Below are 19441 nucleotides of genomic sequence, written 5' to 3'. Positions count from 1 at the left end.
CATTACTGAGGGAGGCACAGGGTGCAACAGCAGCAGCCAGTTTCCTCCTCATCTGTGGGAATATCCTGTCTGTCAGATTTGCAAATTTTGGGTCAGTTTCTCAAGATAACATCATGATTAGGATCATATTATTCCTAGATGCATTAATAGGTGAAATTGTCAAGATGGGCAGGTGTTCCCCCTCTGACAGCCAAAACTGTAAGTTGATGGTGGGCCAGGAGCTAAAAGCAGACGCCCACTCTGTGCTATTGTTAAGATGCAAATTAGTACCAGGCTGCCAAGTGTCACTCTGACTGCTGTGCTTAGGTTATGAAAAAATAATTTATTATTCGGGAATCGGGAAACATTGGTGGCCCAAATCGAACCGTTAGGCGGAGCAACTTTGGTCCGCAGGCCCCACTTTGAGCAGCTCTGGGCTGGATGCACGCGGAATTTAAGGCTAATGGAGTGAATCGACCCAATTAGCATATGTGAGGTATAAAGCTTGATGTATAACTAGCCAAATATCTTAATTGCACCCAATAAAGGACACCAGGATGAGGAAATGAATTATTGTAGTTATTTTTCTCTGTTTGGGCTGAACTCTGCTCGGTGTTTCTGTGATCAGGAGGCTGAACCTCAGCTTCATTTATCCTGCTTCCCTCCCTCCCTTTCTACAGAACCAGCGCAGGTAAATGAGATGCAGCTTAAAAGCCAGATAAGAAAATCATCGTCAACAGCAGCCCCCCCCACAGTAACGACCCCGTCTCATAGTCTCCCCCCAGCCAACTTGCGCCCTTGAGGACGCTCCAACTCCTGTCAAAATCTGCTGTCAGCGTCGGGAAGGTCAAACTGCGGCTCCGCTTTCCTTCCCGCAGACTCCAGACCAGCCCCGCGCTGCCCGCTCGCCTCCCTGCCGCAGCTGCAGGGGTGGAACCCGGACTGACCCAAGCCGAGAGTTCCCCGGTGTTTCCGCCGCTTCTGCCGCTCCATGCGCCGGCTCAGCGTCCGTACGCAGGCAGCCCGATGCGGAGACATGGATTCCCGCCGCTGAATCGACCCCAGCGCGATAGGTAAAGATATGAACCGCAGGCTCGTTTCTGCCACACTATTGCGCATAGAAGACGAGAATGAGCGTTAATGTTCGGATATATTGTGGCAGGCTAGCCTGCAAGGTCGCCATAAACTCCCTATAGAAGTCTATAGAGATAATTATAGAGGCATCATATGATGCCTGCTAATGTCAGGATGCCACTTCTGGCTTGTGTTTTCCTGTCAGAGGACTTCATGTACTGGCCATCAGAAATGATAAAGTAGTCCTAAAATAAACTCATCCTTGTTGCCACATGCATCCTGTAAGTCAGTATATGATATTTTTAGTGTTTTTCTTTGGCATTGTAGAGCGTTAATTAATTATTTAGGCCACATTCTTGCCTCATGACACACCAGAAAAGTTGATCACAGTGGGCTGAGAGGCATAGATCAATTTTTATGCACCTAAAGCATCTATGATTTTAACATAGGTCAGTAACTGTGATAACCGCAGGCTCACATTGAGCCGAGGAAGTTTGACCTCTCTATTTGTCTCTATCTACAGTCTACAGGTAACAACACGCACACACACACATGCACACACACCACGCTCTTCTTCCATGGGCCCAATTTAATGGGTTGAATTTGAATATTCTGACAGTTAACCGTTGACCCTCGCCAAGCCAGAGAAAATTTGCTTGAGGCCACAATGCAAAATGCAGTTGTGGTAGTGTGTGTGTGTGTGTGTGTGTGTGTGTGTGTGTGTGTGTGAGAGAGAGAGAGAGAGAGAGAGGGAGAGAGAGAGTACATCTTGGTCTTTGTTGTTGAATTCAAAATATGCCCCCTGAAGATAAAAGTTTAATACTTGGTTTGCACTTTGCTTTTGCTTTGAGGAGCTATTCAGATCTTTTTCAGTAGTAAGCGTATTGATGCTGCACTATTGAAATACTCCAAAAGTATTTAAGTATAATCAGGAAAATGTACTTAAAGTATTAGAAATAGAAAACGTCCTGCTGTATAAATTCTATCATTAGATTAGTATGACTCACACGTTCATGTAAAAGCAAGACTTTTGTTGTAGTTGGTTGAGGTGGAGCTCATTTTAAACTGTTTTTTAAAATTTGTTTTTTTAAATGTTCAAAAAAGAGTCCAAAGCAACACCTTCACAATGCTTGTTTTGTCCCACCAATAACACCACCCTCAAAATGATTAAGAATAAATTGACACATTGATTACGATTACTTGCAGATTAATTTTCAGTCAATGTTTATTTATTTGCGCATTCTCACATCTTTAATGTGCAAGAATCTAAATTGTAGTACAGTAATTAAGTAAATGTACTTAGTTACACTCCACAGACTATTTCCCCTCAAAGAAATAGTCCTTCCTGACAGCATCCTCAGTGAACACAGTGTGAGTGGGATTTTCTGTTTTCCCATTGAATGGATTTGACCCTGGATCAAAACTGCTTGGTGGCATCTCTAACAAAATCTATTGACTTGATTACTTACTTTTATTAAAGCACTGCACCCTTTTGGAAAGACAAGAATTGCAGACTAGCCTGCACGGTTGTTGCTGTTACGGCGCAGCCACAATATAGTACATTCCATGGTTTGTTTCCAGCCTCTTTCCCCTTGTCAGGCAATGTTTGAGAAAGCTTTTTAATAAAGAAAAGATGGTCAGCGCTGAATTGCAGAGGGAAAAGGTTATTATTGGTCCTTTTACAGTGGCTATATGGGCCTAAAAGTAAATAAAGAGGCTTTCACACCAAACACATGAGCATGGCATTGTGCAGATGAAGGTCGGTGTTCATAATGAGAAAGCAGCTACGCTCTGCTCTCATAAACAGCTGCGTGACTGAAAGCTGAAGGATGGAGGGTCTTCTGCCATGTTTGACCCCCAAATTTAACGTACAGGCTGCAATGGTTTTCTTACATTCTGACAGAGAGGAGACAGACACTTGGCCTACAGTCCGCAAATCTGACTGCAGTTTGATTTTGTGTAACCCGACGGAGCTGAAATGATTACTTAATTACAGTTTTTTTGACACATTTCTCCATGTTGAGTTTACTTTCGCAGTTTTCTTTACCGACATGCAGCTCAGCACAACAGTTAATCTAACATCCAACGTGGAGCCAGAACACATCGTACACATCTCCGAATCAACTGTCATATTGCAACACTGACAGCAGTTTGTCACTCGTCACACCGACGTCTGATCACGTGGCTGGTGGTCCTAAACTCTCCATCAGAAATTCACTGCCAGCATGCAGCTTCTCAACGGGAGCATTTTTTTTCAGTTAGCTGTGATTCTAAATTGATTATCTTTGTGTTTTGAACTAACGGTAATAAGTCAGTTTAAAGGCCCAGTGTGTGGTATTTAGTGCCATCTAGTGGTGAGGTTGAGGACTGCAACCAACACGTTTCCCTTTTCTATCACGTAGGAGACCCTATGGTGGCTGATAAAAACACCAGAAATGCAAGAAGCACTCTCTAGAGTCAATATTTGGTTTGTCCCTCCTGGGCTACTGTAGGAAAATGATGGTGCAACATAACAGTCTCTGTGTAAGAGGACCTGCTCCCTCTGAAGATATAAAGAGCTCATTCTAAGCCAATGAAAACAGGACTCTTATTTTCAGGTGATTCTACACCAATGAAAACATACTTATGAATATTATTTTACATTTCTGAGCCCCCTCAGTCCTACACACTAGTCCTTAAAGCCATGGGTAATTGCACTGGGCATCTTTCACTGTTCACTTTCACTCACAAGACCAGACTCATTAATCAAGGAAATAATCGAGGAGAGAATGAAAATACAGATTTTTCATATAACTGTACACTGTGATCATACCAGGATTTAATAGTTCCATTCAAACAGAAAGCAGATGCCTGATTTGAGAACTGTTAACTGATATATTCCACTTTCACGCCAGCGTATGGACAAAAGCATTAATATAGCGCATAATTCATGCAAATCCATGAATCTATTAAATTCATTATTTACAAATTTGAGATAATGGTCATTGGCTTTTGCTTTACTTTGCACAAAATCTACATTTGTTTTTGGTGTGAAAGCCTGTTAAATCTTTGAAAAACTACTAAAGTATTCTAGTTGACCTGTATTTGTAGAACAAATGTGATATGAGAGCAGAGAAGCTTTGCCTCTGCAACTGTTTCAACCTGTGAAGACGGTGATGGAGTCGAGTCACGTCCTGCTGGAAGAAAACAGAAGCCATAAGAAGGAGTTTCTCCACCACTACTTGTTGTCTTCCACAGCTTATGGATGCAAAGCAGCTCTGTGTGTGTGTGTGTGTGTGTGTGTGTGTGTGTGTGTGTGTGTGTGTGTGTGTGGGGTGTTTGATTTTGTTAAAGAAATCTTTCCAACAGTCTACTCTCCTGGCGGGGCTCCAAGCCACAAGATAAAGAGCCGCCCCCCCACCCCCCCACCCACCCCTCGTGTGTGTGTGTGTGTGTGTGTGTGTGTGTGTGTGTGTGTGTGCTGGCTGGGTTGCACTCAGTTTCATCAAATCTAACTTTTTTCATTGCAGTTGTTTCACAGGCTACAAATAACAGTCGCGTGTGTGTGTGTGCGTGTGTGTGCGTGTGTGTGTGTGTGTGTGTGTGTGTGTGTGTGTGTGTGTGTGAAGAACCATCTTCTTTAGCATCCCTGTTTGATGTTTCTGGGTGTTTTTAGTAATTGTGAAATATTGGGGTCGAGGGCAGATTTTTTCATCTCCCGCCTGATTGAGGCTGACAGATCGGCCCTGTGAAAAATGTTTGATCCTTTGTCTTACTGTCCCCGTTCTCCACCACATGTGCTTTTACTCATATTTCTCCTTTGATTTTTGTTCATTTACACTCTTTTTTACAAGCAAACAAAAAACATAGAGTTATTTTTTGGTGCATGGCTTCTGCTCATTCTGTTAGCGGCACCGCTGAAACACTCAAATGTATTAAATCCATGTTTCTCGTCCATGTTTTGCTGTTTCTCTCTCAGCTGTCACCTCTCCACTTGTCTTTGTTTTCTCAGATTTTTTTGTCTAGCAGCTAGACAGTCCACCACTTTGGTCCAGACTGGAATATCTCAACAGCTGTCAGCTGGATTTCCATGATGCTTTGTACAAACATGTATCATCCTCAGAGGATGGATCCTAAATGGTGCAAACTAAACTATGATGGTTAACATGTTAAACATCAGGCCCTTTACACGTTAAACATTAGCATTTAGCTCAAAGCACTGATGTGGCTAAGTGACGGTTTTTCTTCAAAGTTATGATAGAAATGCATTTTTTTTTGTTTACACCAGAACTATTGTGCCTTAGCAACTGCTTTGATTTGCAACAGGAACATTCACAATTTCTGCAAGATCAAGGCTAAAGCGATAAATTGCCGTTATTCACGAGGCACAAAATATAATAAACCTCAGTAATGTTAGCCAATTTTTTCAGAGCTAGTACTTGACATATCGGTTTTAGAAAGCAGAAATGCTCCACAGTGAAGTTTTAAATTGGATATTCAGCAGACATCAGACAGTGTTGGCAGTAAGAGGACGTTCGCTCACGTCAATAAATTAGACACAACACTAATGTTATTTTCATTAACTTCATGCTGACTTGGCCATAGTAGTAAAAAAATAATAGTAGTAGTAGTAAATAACTTCAATTTTGTCAGTAGTTTCCACATCATGTGATCTAGTGAGTCAAAATCCGATTTCAGTGCTTCTTCTGTTTTAGATTGATATTTCTTTTAATCAAAATTCAGTATTTTTTTAATAGCTTCCATGTCATGTGAGCCACCCGTCTGTTCACTGGCCACGTTGGGAAGCTTTTTCATCACTGATCTTATCTTCAGTGTTTTCCATCAGGCTCTGTGCCCTGTTATTTTATCAAAAGAAACAGAAAAAGAGTGAAATGTGCACTGGAAGATTGAGCAATCTGCAACTGAGTCATTCATCACAATCTTTTTCATCTTTTTGTTCCGTTGTGGTGTAAATTGAAATTCCTACGGACACTTTTCATCCATCAAATCGTAATTTTTTTTCACTTACAGCACTCAAAAGGTGCCCCCACAAACTGTGTGCGCCACACACACCACACATGTTCTCCAGCCTTTGTTACCTTTGTCTCAACAAAATCCACAGAAAGCTCTGTAAGTGTCTCCTCGCATGGCTGTAGACTCTTAGCCTTGCTCATCATTGACTTACAGTGGCTTTAGTATAGCATAAAACACATTTCATGACATAAAGACATATGAGAAATAAAAATTACTAAATTATTGCAATATTGCTTGAATGCAGCAAAACATTCCCCTAAACAGCTGATTCATTTTGTTGATGCACTGAGGGTCTTTTATTGCATTGAGCCTCCGTCCTCTCCTACAGTGTTTGTTTCAGTGACACAGTTGCATTATAATATCTGGTTATGTTTTAAATTAGGTCATTTTGTCCAAAAAAACAAACAAACAAACAGACAAACAAACAAAAAACATATTTTAAGACACTGTGGCACTTCCTCCATCCCTGTCAAATGGTATTTGCTGATAATCCATGAAGCTTTGGAAAGAACAAGTCTTTGTGTAAAACCCTGGGCTGTACAACTCATGTTTGTCTAATGGTCCAATCCAAAATTGAACCTCCAAGTAGACAAAATTAGCTCTAAAATTGCACACATTATTTGCCCTAAGCCTGACAGTGGTAAATAAAAACCGAGCAACCTCTGAACAGTAATTACTGCGCGACTAACATCCACCAAACAGAAATAGGATCCAGAATAGGGTAATAGTGGTGATAATGTGAACACTTCCATCAGCTCTAACAAGTTTCACAGCTTCCCTCTTTCCCCTCTTCACCCACCTTTGTTCCACACAACACAGAGGAGACTGAAAGCTTAGTTAGTTTAAGTTAATCAGTAAATCCAGCACCCTGGAGACCAAATTGCATTCACTTTACAGCACAATAGACACATTGTCCCCAATACTTTTATCATTAGCAAAGCCATATTCTCCCATTAGCCACCAGTTTATTTCTCTGACCTCTGAACACACGCTGGTAATTACACAACCTCCTCCCCCAGTGTCTTTTTCTCTTTTTACGCTCCCTCCACTCTCCCCGTCTCCCCTTCCCCATCAGTCTGCCTGCTTCTTACTGTTTCTACTTATTTTTCTCTGAGGATTGAAAGGTCTGGAATGAATTTGTAGAGGACGAGATTAATGTCTGGAAATGGAATATTGGAGCACTTTATCATGAGCTAAGGGTGATTAGTAGAATTCAGATTGATTAAAAATGAACTGTTAATGCATTTCACATTTGGCAGCGGGCCTATGGACCTGTCCCACATGCTCTTAACCTCACAGTTCAATACTGTGATCTATATTGTTGTTTTTGAGGGGTTTCTCTCTGTTTCTGCAGTGTGATGTAGCTTTCCTTCCCCCGGCGGGCTGTGAGGGCATGAGACTGCGAGGAGGGCGGGATTTCAACACTGACTCCCACCTGGAACTGGCCCGTCCTCCGGTTGCCTGGTTACCCGGCGTCCTCAGCAAGGGTGTACGCCTTCGTTTGCGTTTGGATCGACGCGATGACCGGGGGAGGGGCTGCTGGCAGCTGGTGGACTTGGAGCCGGAGCCAGTTGGGCGGAGACTGAGGAGCCGAGCACCTGACACCTGTGCAGAAAGTAAGAGTTTACTTTACTTTGAAGGCGTTTCTGTGAGTATCTGCTGGAATGTGTATTTGTATTTGATGGTAGTATAATATCAGTGGTGGAAGAAGTTTTCTGATCCTGTAGTAAAAAGCAACCACCCTGCATTCAGAATGTGTCTTAGCTAACAGTACGCATGGATTATGAGTGAAATACACTCATAATGGTGGCAGAATGGCCTCTGTTGCTGTTATATCATAGGAAATTCTGTCATATGATCATAATTTCTAATGTATTATTCAATTAAAGGAGAGTTTTGTTTAAAACAATACGTCATATCTGCAAACTTCTTGTATTTTGTATCTGAAAACTCATCAGTAAATTTCCTGATTGCTGCAGTGGAGTGAAAAATAGAGAAATACAAAGGTGATGGAGTTGAAGTATGAAGGAGTGGAAATGGAAATACTTAATAAAATACTAATACCTAAAAACTGAACTTAAGGGCAGTATTATAGGATGTGTACTTTGTTACTTTCAACCACTGTTCAACATCATCAGTAAAATATAGCAACTCAAGAAGCTGATTTCAAACATGTTCAGGCTATTTAGTGTGTGGCTATTTGTGTGTGTGTGTGTGTGTGTGTGTGAGCACGCGAAGAGGACACTGGATATTCCTGAATGTGATTTATCAGATTTTCCCATTTTTTCCCCCTGACCCATAACTGATGAGAAGAGCAGCTCTCTTCACCTTCCCTGTCTTCTGGAGAGTGTTGTGTTATGAAGGGGCTTATTGGAGATAAGGAGGGGCAGTGCGTGTGTGTGTGTGTGTGTGCGCGCACGCGTGTCTGAGTGTATGCGAGCCTGCCTATTTAATACACACATTGTTGTTTATGCCTTTATTTATTCCCACCTTATCACATGACTCTGGCGCAGGATCCGATTTCACTGTCTGTTACCATGGCGACGCCCTGCCTGAGCTGTAAATAAATTCAGGGGGTTTGTTGTTACATTGATTAGACAACACACACACACACATACATACCGTACATACACACCCATCTATTCTCCAACCAGGCAACGATAACTAGTTTCTGTTTAAAACGCAATTATTATATGCGTGCATTTTGGTGTGTGTGTGTGTGTGTGTGTGTGTGTGTGTGTGCATGCGTGCATGCGTGCATGCGTGCGTGCGTGTGTGCGTGCATGCGTGTGTGTGTGAAAGTGCACTGACTGTTTCCTGTGTGTAGGTGTGCAGTTTAGTGATGCGTTTGTTTAACTCACGTCATTGCAGTTTCCCTTCTGCATAAGTGAAAACAGATAGAAATCTCCATCCCCTGAAGCTGGTGATTAAGTTATGCTAATCATTGCTGATCATTGCTGCCATAACAGTGGGCTCCGACCGCTCTCCAGTGCCTCCCTCCAACATGCAGCTTCCAGAACGAGACAATATCCATCCCTATGTCGGAAAAAATAAAATGTTGCGTAGGGGTTCACTGATCGCTTAATTGCTTAATTAGCCATAAACAAATTAGGCTGCGTTCCCAAATGTAATGTGTTGGGGTGCAGTGATGCACATCTTTCCCCCCTTGCTTGCAAAAAATGGCATTGTCTCACATTGTCAGCGTGTGTTAATGCCCCTCTCCCCACATCCAATTCTTTTTAAGTAAAAGATGATTATCCGCTCTCTCTCAGTCTGTCTCTTTCTGTAATGTGATGCTCCGTAATGGGACAGGACTGATTGAGGAGGGACATCAGGATTAATCTCACTGTGTAATTACTTTTATGATTTATGGTTCCCTTCCTTCACACACACACACACACACACACACACACAGACACACAAACACGCTGGCCCCCCTGCCATCACGGTCAGTGCAGATGAAGTGTGTGAACGTGTGCCAGCACTCAGTATCATACCCTCATTATCCTGACCTTGCTGTTTATTGTCCCTTTTTTTTTTTTTTTTTACTAGCGTGCATGAGCTTCAGGTAATGAAATACTGCGATTTGTCTGGCCTGTCACATCCAGCCTTAAAACAGCTCGTGAGCGACCGCTTTACAGCCGACTCCTGACAAATCTCTTTACACGCCGGCGACGGCTGTGTGTGTGTGAGCGAGGCCACGCCGCCGTTTGATCCTCCCTGGGAAAGGTTAACCTGATTTTGATTGAGTGTTAAAACCCACCAGTGTGGCTTCTTTGACTACAGCCTGAGCGTAACTAATCGATATGTGGTGGTGAAGGGGAAGAACCTGAGTTGTACTGCACACTTGTAACCAATAAAGAGCAAATAAGCACCCTGGATGCTGCTTTTTCATGTAATACCTGCATCTCAAACCACGCGCAGCCTTGCCTTCGGCTGGCCTTTTTTCTTTCCATGTGTAGATTTTTTTTTTCATTATGAGCTGACACAAAGGCAGAGAGAGTCTGTAAATAAAAAGAAGGCAGTGAGCTTTGACAGCAATATGATCTTTTATCACAAACAAAAGCAGCAGAGTAATCCTGAAGGGCTTCTGCGAGAAGCTTTTTGATGTTTACAGAAAAATTGATCTCTTTACCTGAAAGCCGACGTGCATTAGAAAAGTTCGAGCGTTTCACGTTGATTACAAGATTTCATATGGAAGGATTTTGGTGCAATTATTTTTTTGGACTGGATTGGAGATTTTTAAGAGCTTCAGAAATAATTTGATTACAGTTTGTAACCCGGATGCTTGTAGCACAACACTGCACAGCTTGAATCCCCTGTGACCCGCTCTAAGCCTTTTTTGAAGACAGAAAAGAAAAACCCTGAGCTGCGGCAACTGTAATTACATTACAGTCCCACACAGCCACACGCAGAAACACACACACACACACATCGTTTTGAGCTCAGCAGGTCTGCCGGCTGCCGCGGGATGTTAGAGGCGTGTTGCTATGACGACTGAAAGGGGACACAGAGGAAGGGGGTTAGGGTAGGAGGGAGAGGGAGGAGGGGGTTGTTTCGGAGGACGGTGGTTGGAGATTGAGGAAGAGAGAGAGGGAGACGCACGCAGAGTTGCCGGCGTCTTGACAGTGTGTAGCAGCAGAGGACAGTAGAGGCGGACTGCTGGTGATCCACCAGGGGAATATTCAGAAACCTGCAGCTGGAGTGAAGCGTCACACTCACAGTGATTACCAGACGGCTGTGTGCATGGTAGGCAACGCTCAGAATGATCATTTTGTGCATATGTTGAACCTTTTTTTTTTTTTTTCCCCCCACGATATTTGGTCTGAGAGGATGGAAAGCATCATGCATATTCACGTGCTCTTGTCTGTCTCTGTTCCTCCTCTTCCTCTTTCTGCAATGACAAACACAGTCATCACAGGAAGGGGATTTCACGCCCTGCAGTAACTCTGTGCTGAAGTCGAGTCAGTTCTCTGTGTTACTCAGAAATAAAAGAACGATAGGTGCATGACAGCTAATTACTGGAGCGTCAGCCTCTGTGAAAGCACAGTCGTCAGCACAGAGCGACTTAGCCTCTCATTCAAAGGCCATGTCAGGTAAGCGGTTGCGTTGCATGAATGAAATGATGGAGGGATCGATGGAGAGAGGGCTGCACTGTGGAAGTCTTTGCCATGTGGATGAATGGTACCAAGACAAAACACTTGAAACCACAGCTGTGTGTGTGCGTCTGTGTGTGTGAATGCACACTTGATTCATTGTTTGATTATGTGGGTGTTGTGGGTGTACGTGCATGCTTTGCTTTCACTTCCTCTGTGTGTGTGTGTGTGCGCGTGTGTGTGTGCGTGTTTGGCTTTGTCTCTCTGTGCAGTAATGATATTTATTGCAATCTTTGCAGTTGAAGGGGGGGAGGGGTGGAGTACAAAGCTATATGTGGCTTTGTTTCTACTATTTCCTATAGTTTCTGTGTGTGCGTGTGTGTGCGCGCGCGCGTGTGTGTGTGTGTGTGTGTGTGTGTGCGTTCACAGAGGGGGCAGTCTCACATGTACATCTAAGTTTCCGCTCCAGTTTGGAGGCAGTGGTGCATGCAGTTAAAAGCTGCCACTTCCTGTCACTTTGAAATGACATTTGATCGTCTCTCTGTCTCTCTCAGATCTGATGAGTACCCTGTCTGCTGGCTCAGAGATGCAGACTCCCGCTCTCGGCCCCCAGTTCATGGCGGGGCCCCAGGGTAAGGTGCCCGGCAGGAAGAGAGGACGGCCTCCTATCCGGAAGCTGGAGTTCCAGAGTCACTACGTTGAGCCCATGTTGCCTCTCAAAGTCCCGAAGAAGAGGGGAAGGAAACCTGGCTTTAAGGTCAGTCAGTCATTTCAGTTGAAAAATAATTATTTGCTTCGGTGTAAACAAGCATATTTTGTTCGCCATGCAAGCAAATGTTGTGTTTACATTCCGACTGGTCACAGCAAATGTGTTGAAAGCATTTCTTCCACATAAAATGTGTGGAACTTATCAATAAACTGAAACCTTCATTCTTTACGTACACATTTACGTAGCTATTCATCTTTTGCTGGTGTATTGCTCTCGTTAGTTGGCACAATACCGCCACCAACTGTCGGTCCGTGGAATAGAGTGAAAACTGTGTGGAGGACTGCCCTTTAAGGGGATGGCTGAATAATTACGCAAATAACCAAATTCCCACCTCTGCTTAAGCTGCTACCCTAGAACACTATGGCGCCACCCACTGGCCAAACATCCCATTTTTGCCCCAATAATTTGGTTTTTCATCCTTGTTTCTGCATCCTTTTATATTTTGTGTGTACATGTGCAGCTGAAGCCCAGGATGGTGATGTCCCCGCTAGCTAACTCTCCACCCAGCAGCACACCAGAACCTGCCATGGGCTCCCTCCCGCAGGATGCTGCTATTGTCCCCCACTCTGCCACACCGCAAGTCCTAACAGGTAACACCCCACATGGACGTACATGATCACCTTAACCTTTATGGGCTTTTCTGTCTTGTGACTCATGAATGATAATGGGTCTGTAGAGGGCGAACTCCTAATGCTGAAAGGTGGGGTGTGATGTCGGGGAAGCAAGGGGTTGATTCAAATTACAACGTCTAATGATGTTTTTAAGCCTTGAGAGTGGAGTCATGCAGTATAACAGGAAGGTGGTCCTAATATTTTTACACCTATTATCCACTCACAGCTTGACTCGGTGGTGTGACTCTGTGCTATGAAATGTGCCCTCCCCTCCCTCTCTTTTGTTTTCATGTCTTATCTTTTTCATCCTTCTGCTGCCCTGCTCCGACTGCGACTTCAATTCGGCGCTAAAATACCCGGCTTCTCTCTCTCCAAGTGTCTCTCTTCTTTGTTCTCTAAACACACAGAAGACTTGTTCTCTGTGACGACAACATGCGTTTGGATGTAAGACATTACACTTGTGTGCATGCTGAATCAAAAGCAGCACCGGCTTCTGTGGGTACACTGTGCATGTTTACATACTTAATAATCACGTCTCCTTCCTTATTCCCTTTCAATCTTCTCGTCCGGCTCTCCTTCCCTGCTTCGGCTCTGGAGAAAATCAGACATTTACATTTTTTTTTTTTACAAAAGAATATACGTGCAGCCCTCCTTTCTGTCTCCCTTTTTTCCCCCCTCCTTTTTTCCCTGGCCTGTTCTGTATAAGCAAATATTTAAAGATTGTCTTTAGTGTATTTGAGGTGGGAATGGGATTCTCATGTGTCAAGGACCAGCGCTTTGCTCTTTGTTCTTGCAAAAGTGTTTGATGTCAGACTGTAGACATACAGAAGCGAAGTGCACGCACGCACACACACACACGCGCACACACACACACACACACACACACACACACTACAAAACCAGTGTGCTCCCTGTGGTGCCACCCAAACACATATGTAAATCATTTGTCTGGTGAAGTGGAGAAGCGAGAATTCAAAAATAGTCCATGTATTTTAGGGATGTCTTTTGGGATACTGTCTAAGCCGCGTGCATTCCCTTTCAAATGCTGTTAAATTTCTTATATATTAGAGTTTTTTTTTACATTACTTTCTGAAAAAATGTATTCTTTTGTCATCATTTATAGTTTTTCCATGGTTCATTCAGGGTTAGGGTTATTTGATATGCTGGGATGCAAAGAAAATGTAAGAAAACTGACTCTCAAATATTAAAATAGTGAGTATCTCCTGCATTACATGAAGGCAGTTCTGAAGTGTTTGTACGTGTCGATATATGCTGTAAGCCTCACATGCACAGATCTTATCATGTAATTGATTTTTCAAAATACAATACAACATGTTTGACCTTTGTGTGGGCACAAAGTAGAGGTAATTCAGAATCACCTCAGTGGAGTATTTCAGTCTTAAATCTGTCATCTGGTAAATCCATAACTGCCCAGCTCTGGCATAACCAGCAGGCATCTGCATTATTGACAAGCTGAAAAACGGCTGGCACAAAGGGAGCAGATTCAGAGGAATTACTGACTACCTCTCAGCTGTTTCACATCCAAACAGTTACAGGCTGAAGGGGCTTTAACACAGCTTATCTCTGTATTTATCTAACTCGCTGTTTAAAGCATATGAAAAATGTAACCGTTGTCTAATATAGTACATAAGCCTGCAGACGTTATATTGGTCTTAAAGCAAATAAAATATTTATATTGAAACAGATAGCAGACCCTGGCAAATAATTTAGTGTTGAATATTAAATTTTTGTCCATTTTGGAGTTTGCAGCCATGCTAGCGCCTCTCTTAGGCTCTAAATGCTAACAATACCACAAAGACAATGCAAAAAATGGCAGCCATGTGTCCCATGTCAAATGCAGTTTCCCAGAAATACCAGGAAGTCCTACTGCACCTGGTGACATTTTGCAGACGGGTTTGGCTTTAATGATTTCACTTCCTGTCATTCCTCCTCCAGCAGAGACGCCAATGCCTGACGACTTTTTGTGTGACCCACTAGTGGACTCCAAGCGCTACGCTGTAGATCCCAGTGACTCTGCCTTCAACGTCGTGACATCGCAGTACCCACCAAAGCATGCCTATGGTTACCGTGGTAGCAGTTGCTCTACTGCAATGGGCTTGTGCAGACAAGCATCGAGCCCAGGAAGCTTCCAGGAAGGAAACAGGAATGGTGAGTGTATTATATTGTAAGTGCACAAGCAGTGTTACACAGCGCAGACCTCATATCCTGGACTCTATGGTTGCATGAGTAGTGTACATCCATGCTAATGCTGCCCAAACTGAGTGAGAAAGTCACTGTGTCCAACCGAGAGCAAGTTCTGCAATTAACACCCAGTAAAGCCACAAACTGTTGTCTTCACACTATGATTTTTGCACAAATTAAACAGACACATGTTAATGAGTGAGTTTTAGAGGTACTGTCAGGCACATTTTGTTGCCTTCAGACGGAGCCAATCTAGGAATTTCCAGTCTTTATGCTAAGCTAAGCTAACTACTTCCTGGATGTAGCTTCGTATTTGAAGCACAGGTATGAGTGTATTGATCATCTTCGCTCCTGTTTCCCTGTGCTACCTAGCCTACAGTCCGATGCCAGACACTGGAGAGTGCAAGCGTCCGGCTGGTAAGGACCCATCCAGCTGGGGTGTTGAGGAGGTCATTTGGTTCATCAAAGATGCTGACCCCCAAGCCCTGGGACCCCACGCCGAGGCCTTCAGGAAGCATGTGAGTCCAGACTACTTCATACTGTAGCCCATAGCCAATGACTGGTACTGTAATACTAAATGTATAAGAACAGAGCTTCATATCGCAGCATGCACTGGAACCCTTTTGCAAAAGATACCAGTGGTACACTTTAGCTTAAAAATCTGTTCTGAGACAACAGTAACTCAATTTATCCATCAGTTCCCTGTGGTCCTGATACTAAATCAGCAGATATGGAAACTAAATGAAGACTATTACAGCATTTTTAAAGCATAGTGAAGTCCGGCCCCAAGCTATAAGACAAGCCTTTTAACTCCCCATAACCCACTGTGCTGCCTCTGATCCTCAGGCAGGACTGCAGCTTAATATTTAAAGCGACTTTTCTTATCATAGCTACAAGGGTAGTGCAGAGGGGATGGTAATAATGGTAACTTTATTTTATGTGTAAAACTTGTTGCTGTTAAGATCTTCATCTTAGCTTTTCTATTATTTTTTATGCTGGAGTCCAGGTGCAGAATTTAAAGCGGGTGCGATGATAAATGTGTCATACTGCAGATTCTATTCATCACGCGGCTCTGTGATGTGTTTCAGGAGATAGACGGAGATGCTCTGCTCTTGCTGAAAAGCGAGATGATGATGAAGTACCTGGGACTGAAGCTGGGACCTGCGCTTAAACTCTGCTACCACATCGACAGGCTGAAACAGAATCGGTTGTGATTTGCCGCAGAGGAGCCAGGCCCCTGATCATCCTTCCACTAAAACTGTACCGCTGCAGATTGTCTCAAACTTTGCCAACCATCAGCAATACATCATGAACTCCTCTGGATCCGGATTGCGCACTTGTCGACTTTTACTGCATCGGCGCCACATTTTTGTTGCCTGTAAATATTAAGACTATTTACAGCTGAAGCAATTATTTCATCTCTGTCATTGTTTACTGGGTATCTGGATGGCTTTAGGTTGTAAATAGCTCAGCTCCACATGGCAGCTACTGTACATCGAAACATGACCTGTCCAGTCTGCAGTCAGCACACAGCTTATGCAGATTTTGATCATGGACGTTGAACGCCTGTGAAGACCCACAGGGACAGGGAGCTTTGCAAACTTGTATGGTGCTTTACCTCGTAATCATATTTAAACTTAAAGAAGTCTTTGGGTGAAGGCACAACGCTGCTGCGGTTTTAAAATAATAGTTTTGTGAGTTAGTTTCGCTGTAGACGATGAACATGTTGACCCAGGTATCAGTCCAAGACACAAACTGAAACCAACAACTGATCTCTCAAACTCCTCAGCAAGTATTGAAATCTTCTGACTTTGACCGGTAGCTGATGTGGTGGTTCTTCAAATTATGAAGTATTCTTAATATAAGTGAGAAATCCTGAACGAAGGATGAGATTTTCATTTTGTGTCAAGGTTTTATCTGAATATGAAAATGTGAGAACTGCATTAGAAACTTTGTTGCTGTGAAACAAAGTGATTCGCGGAACATTTTTTTTTTACCACAAACCACAGCAGAACAGTGAAGCGATCAGGTGTGACACCAATCAGAGCTGCATGCAGTCACACGGCGCTCATGATGGCAGGAAGCAAAGGAGACATAGACAGATGCTCGGGTTTTTCACCGTGTTCTTGTGAATTATATATCATGTGACATTCACTGCTTTTAAAGTGACAATATTGAACAGCAAGCCGCGGTGTAACCTACCATGTCGGGCTTGTTTTACTTAGGGTTGCCATGTAGTGTGAGAGAGAGCAACTTCGTAGCAAACTCGGTGCTCACTGAAACCATGACTGCCACTACAACCACAACACTCACACGACTGAATCACTGGTCATACACTTCTGTCTCTTCCAGATTAAGCTACAGTTTACATTCCTCACATGCAATACCTCTTCAGACATTTTGAATATTCATGCCTCAGAGTCATGTTTTGTTCTGCATCATGATAAAGCAGTATTTCATCTCCAGACTGTAAAAACTATTCAGTAAAACGTCTTTAGCATTAATAATGACAATGTTTGCAGCCAGCAAATACAGTTTTGTCATATGAAATTGTACAAACAACTTAAACACATTAATGATCAATCACATGCAGTATATGACAAACTTGTGTAACTTGTGGTTAAACACAATGCTTTTTTTTTTTTTTTAACTGACTGTACAGTACTTGTTACTCACTTTGATATTTTGTGTCCTTCGTGTTTTGCTTAACTTTGTTAAGGTCAGTGTGACAGACTTGTGTGAGTACAGCATGTATGTCTGTGTATGAATTCTGTATTTCATGACTGTCTCACGCCCTGGTGAGCGATGGGCTGCATTAAACGTTCACGTTTTATTTTCCAATTTCCAATCTGATAAATTGATTTCACTGAATTCAGTGGTGCTGTTTCCCCAAACTAGAAATTGCCAAATGTTTTCAGCAAACTTTTAGCACACCTGTGAGCCATATTTAATCATTTTTGACTCCCTAGTGACCCTCCTTTTCTTTTGAATATAATGTTTTTTAAAACATACTTTTTCCAGACAAAATAAACCTTCTTCTTCAATTATGTCTGACTTTATTTATCTCTATCTCTTAATTATGCATTTTATTTTGACACCGGACAAGAACCATGACATCGTGACTGTTTCCGTACCTTTATTTTGGAAAGCGCGAGAATACCGTTGCTGTAATATCGCGTGTATAGAAGCGAATCACTTCCTGTATGAACGTGCCAATGATTTTCATGCGGCTTACACAAATGTGTGCATCTGTCAGCCAGAGGTGAACATGGCAGACGTTTCGGAGAGGACGCTACAAGTCGCGGTGGTGGTGTCTTTCGCTGCCGGCTTCCTGGCGGGCTGGCAGGCGAACAGGATGAGGAGAAAGTTTCTGGACTGGAGGAAGAAACGGCTGCAAGAGAAACTGTCTGAAACTCAGAAGAAGCTGGATTTGGCTTGAATGGTAACCTGAAATTCGGCTTGCTACGAAGGGAAATGAGTGTAGCTTGGGCCTGTGTTTACCTGACCAGTCTGCATGTAAATTGGGACACATACACTGCATTCAAGCGCCCAGTTATGAAACCATTCTCTCAGTCATGAAGGCGTAAAGAGTTTCGCATGTCTTAGTGTTTTATGGTGCTTCAGCTCTGAACACTTTAATTGCTTTGTACTCCTGGCATCATTGCCATAATAAACAGTGTAGTCACTGTGTTCGTCTCTGTCTGTCAGGTCTGTCTGTCTGCTCCGTCCTGGATGGTCCACACGTCCGTCACCGTGGAGATGAGACCTCACCTTCCGCACCTGTGTGCTGGACTGCCACATTTTCCCACCATAACTTTTAAATTGAGACTGATCTTGATTGTGGTCGTGATGGAAATGTCGTCATCACCCACTTCTTCTCTGCTCCTGTACTCTGATGTGGAAGAAGTCTAGGATCTGGCTTCAGTGGTTTTCTGTCCCAGCTTGTCTCAGTTTCTGTTTCATATCTGATCAAATAAATTATTTGTGTTTTTCATGTTTCTGTTACTGTGTTTTGTTGGATCATTTGGAAAGCCAGTATTCCACGTTGAGGTTGCAGCTTTGAGGGTTGCGGGGTCTCCTGTGTGTTGCTTCCTGTCACTGATCCTGAAACATGCTGCCTCATCATCATCATCATCATCATCATCATCATCATCATCATCATCACTGACACACCTTTGAGGTGACTCAGCAGTGACACAGCTGAGGTATGAACTCCTCCCCCACCACTGGTGTATGTGAGTGTGTGTTTGTGGCATTCACCTTACACACACATTGTGTGTGTGCGGTGGGGAATGTAAAGCACTGTAAGTTCTCCAAGGATATTTATGCTCCATAAATATAGTCCATTTACCAATAAAACATCAGTCACACGGTAGTTAGTCTTGAGCACAGGTGAGTGTGAGCCTGAACCTGATTGGCTGCCAGTTTAGTTTTAGTATTTACATTAAAAGCTCAATTTAAAAACACCAGTTTTCACAACTTTTGCTCTTAGTTGTGGCGCCATCTCCTGGATGAAAGAGAGACTCACAACTTGGTCATCAAAGCGCTGTAATGATGATTACACTAAGATTTGTATTATTTTTCAGATAGAAAAAACACATTACCTGTCATACCTCAAGTGAAAGTGTTAGGACAGGTTACAGAATATTTTTAACATCCGTACTGATGATGCATCATTATTTTAATAAATTCTCTTT

General features: G+C 43.0%; 2 protein-coding genes across 5 annotated transcripts; both read left to right on the top strand.

Annotated features, from left to right (window-relative positions):
• The first annotated feature begins 766 nt into the window (after positions 1 to 766).
• Positions 767 to 17790, top strand: scml4 (Scm polycomb group protein like 4). Of its 4 annotated transcripts, none has more exons than XM_076755545.1 (7): positions 767 to 1052; positions 7421 to 7682; positions 11717 to 11919; positions 12392 to 12521; positions 14499 to 14711; positions 15117 to 15262; positions 15833 to 17790. In XM_076755545.1, exons 2-7 carry the CDS (start codon positions 7460 to 7462, stop codon positions 15956 to 15958), a joined length of 1041 nt encoding a protein of 346 aa, XP_076611660.1. In that variant the 5' UTR covers positions 767 to 1052; positions 7421 to 7459; the 3' UTR covers positions 15959 to 17790. The 4 variants fall into 4 exon arrangements, with proteins under 4 accessions (XP_076611660.1, XP_076611661.1, XP_076611663.1 ...); XM_076755546.1 differs by having other exon boundaries at positions 942 to 1052; positions 14502 to 14711; XM_076755548.1 differs by lacking the exons at positions 767 to 1052; positions 7421 to 7682 and adding an exon at positions 10655 to 10815.
• A 163-nt stretch (positions 17791 to 17953) lies between these two features.
• On the top strand, positions 17954 to 18738 carry lnc.lemp (lncRNA encoded micropeptide). The gene is made up of 2 exons (XM_076756577.1): positions 17954 to 18186; positions 18453 to 18738. The coding sequence occupies exon 1, from the start codon at positions 18013 to 18015 to the stop codon at positions 18181 to 18183; it is 171 nt and encodes a 56-aa protein (XP_076612692.1). The 5' UTR covers positions 17954 to 18012; the 3' UTR covers positions 18184 to 18186; positions 18453 to 18738.
• Positions 18739 to 19441: the final 703 nt, after the last annotated feature.

The sequence above is a fragment of the Chaetodon auriga genome, chromosome 18 (genome assembly GCF_051107435.1).
Source record: "Chaetodon auriga isolate fChaAug3 chromosome 18, fChaAug3.hap1, whole genome shotgun sequence".
Lineage (NCBI taxonomy): Eukaryota > Metazoa > Chordata > Actinopteri > Chaetodontiformes > Chaetodontidae > Chaetodon > Chaetodon auriga.
The sequence above is the reverse complement of the archived record's forward strand: the minus strand, read 5'-3'. Positions and strand labels throughout refer to the sequence as shown.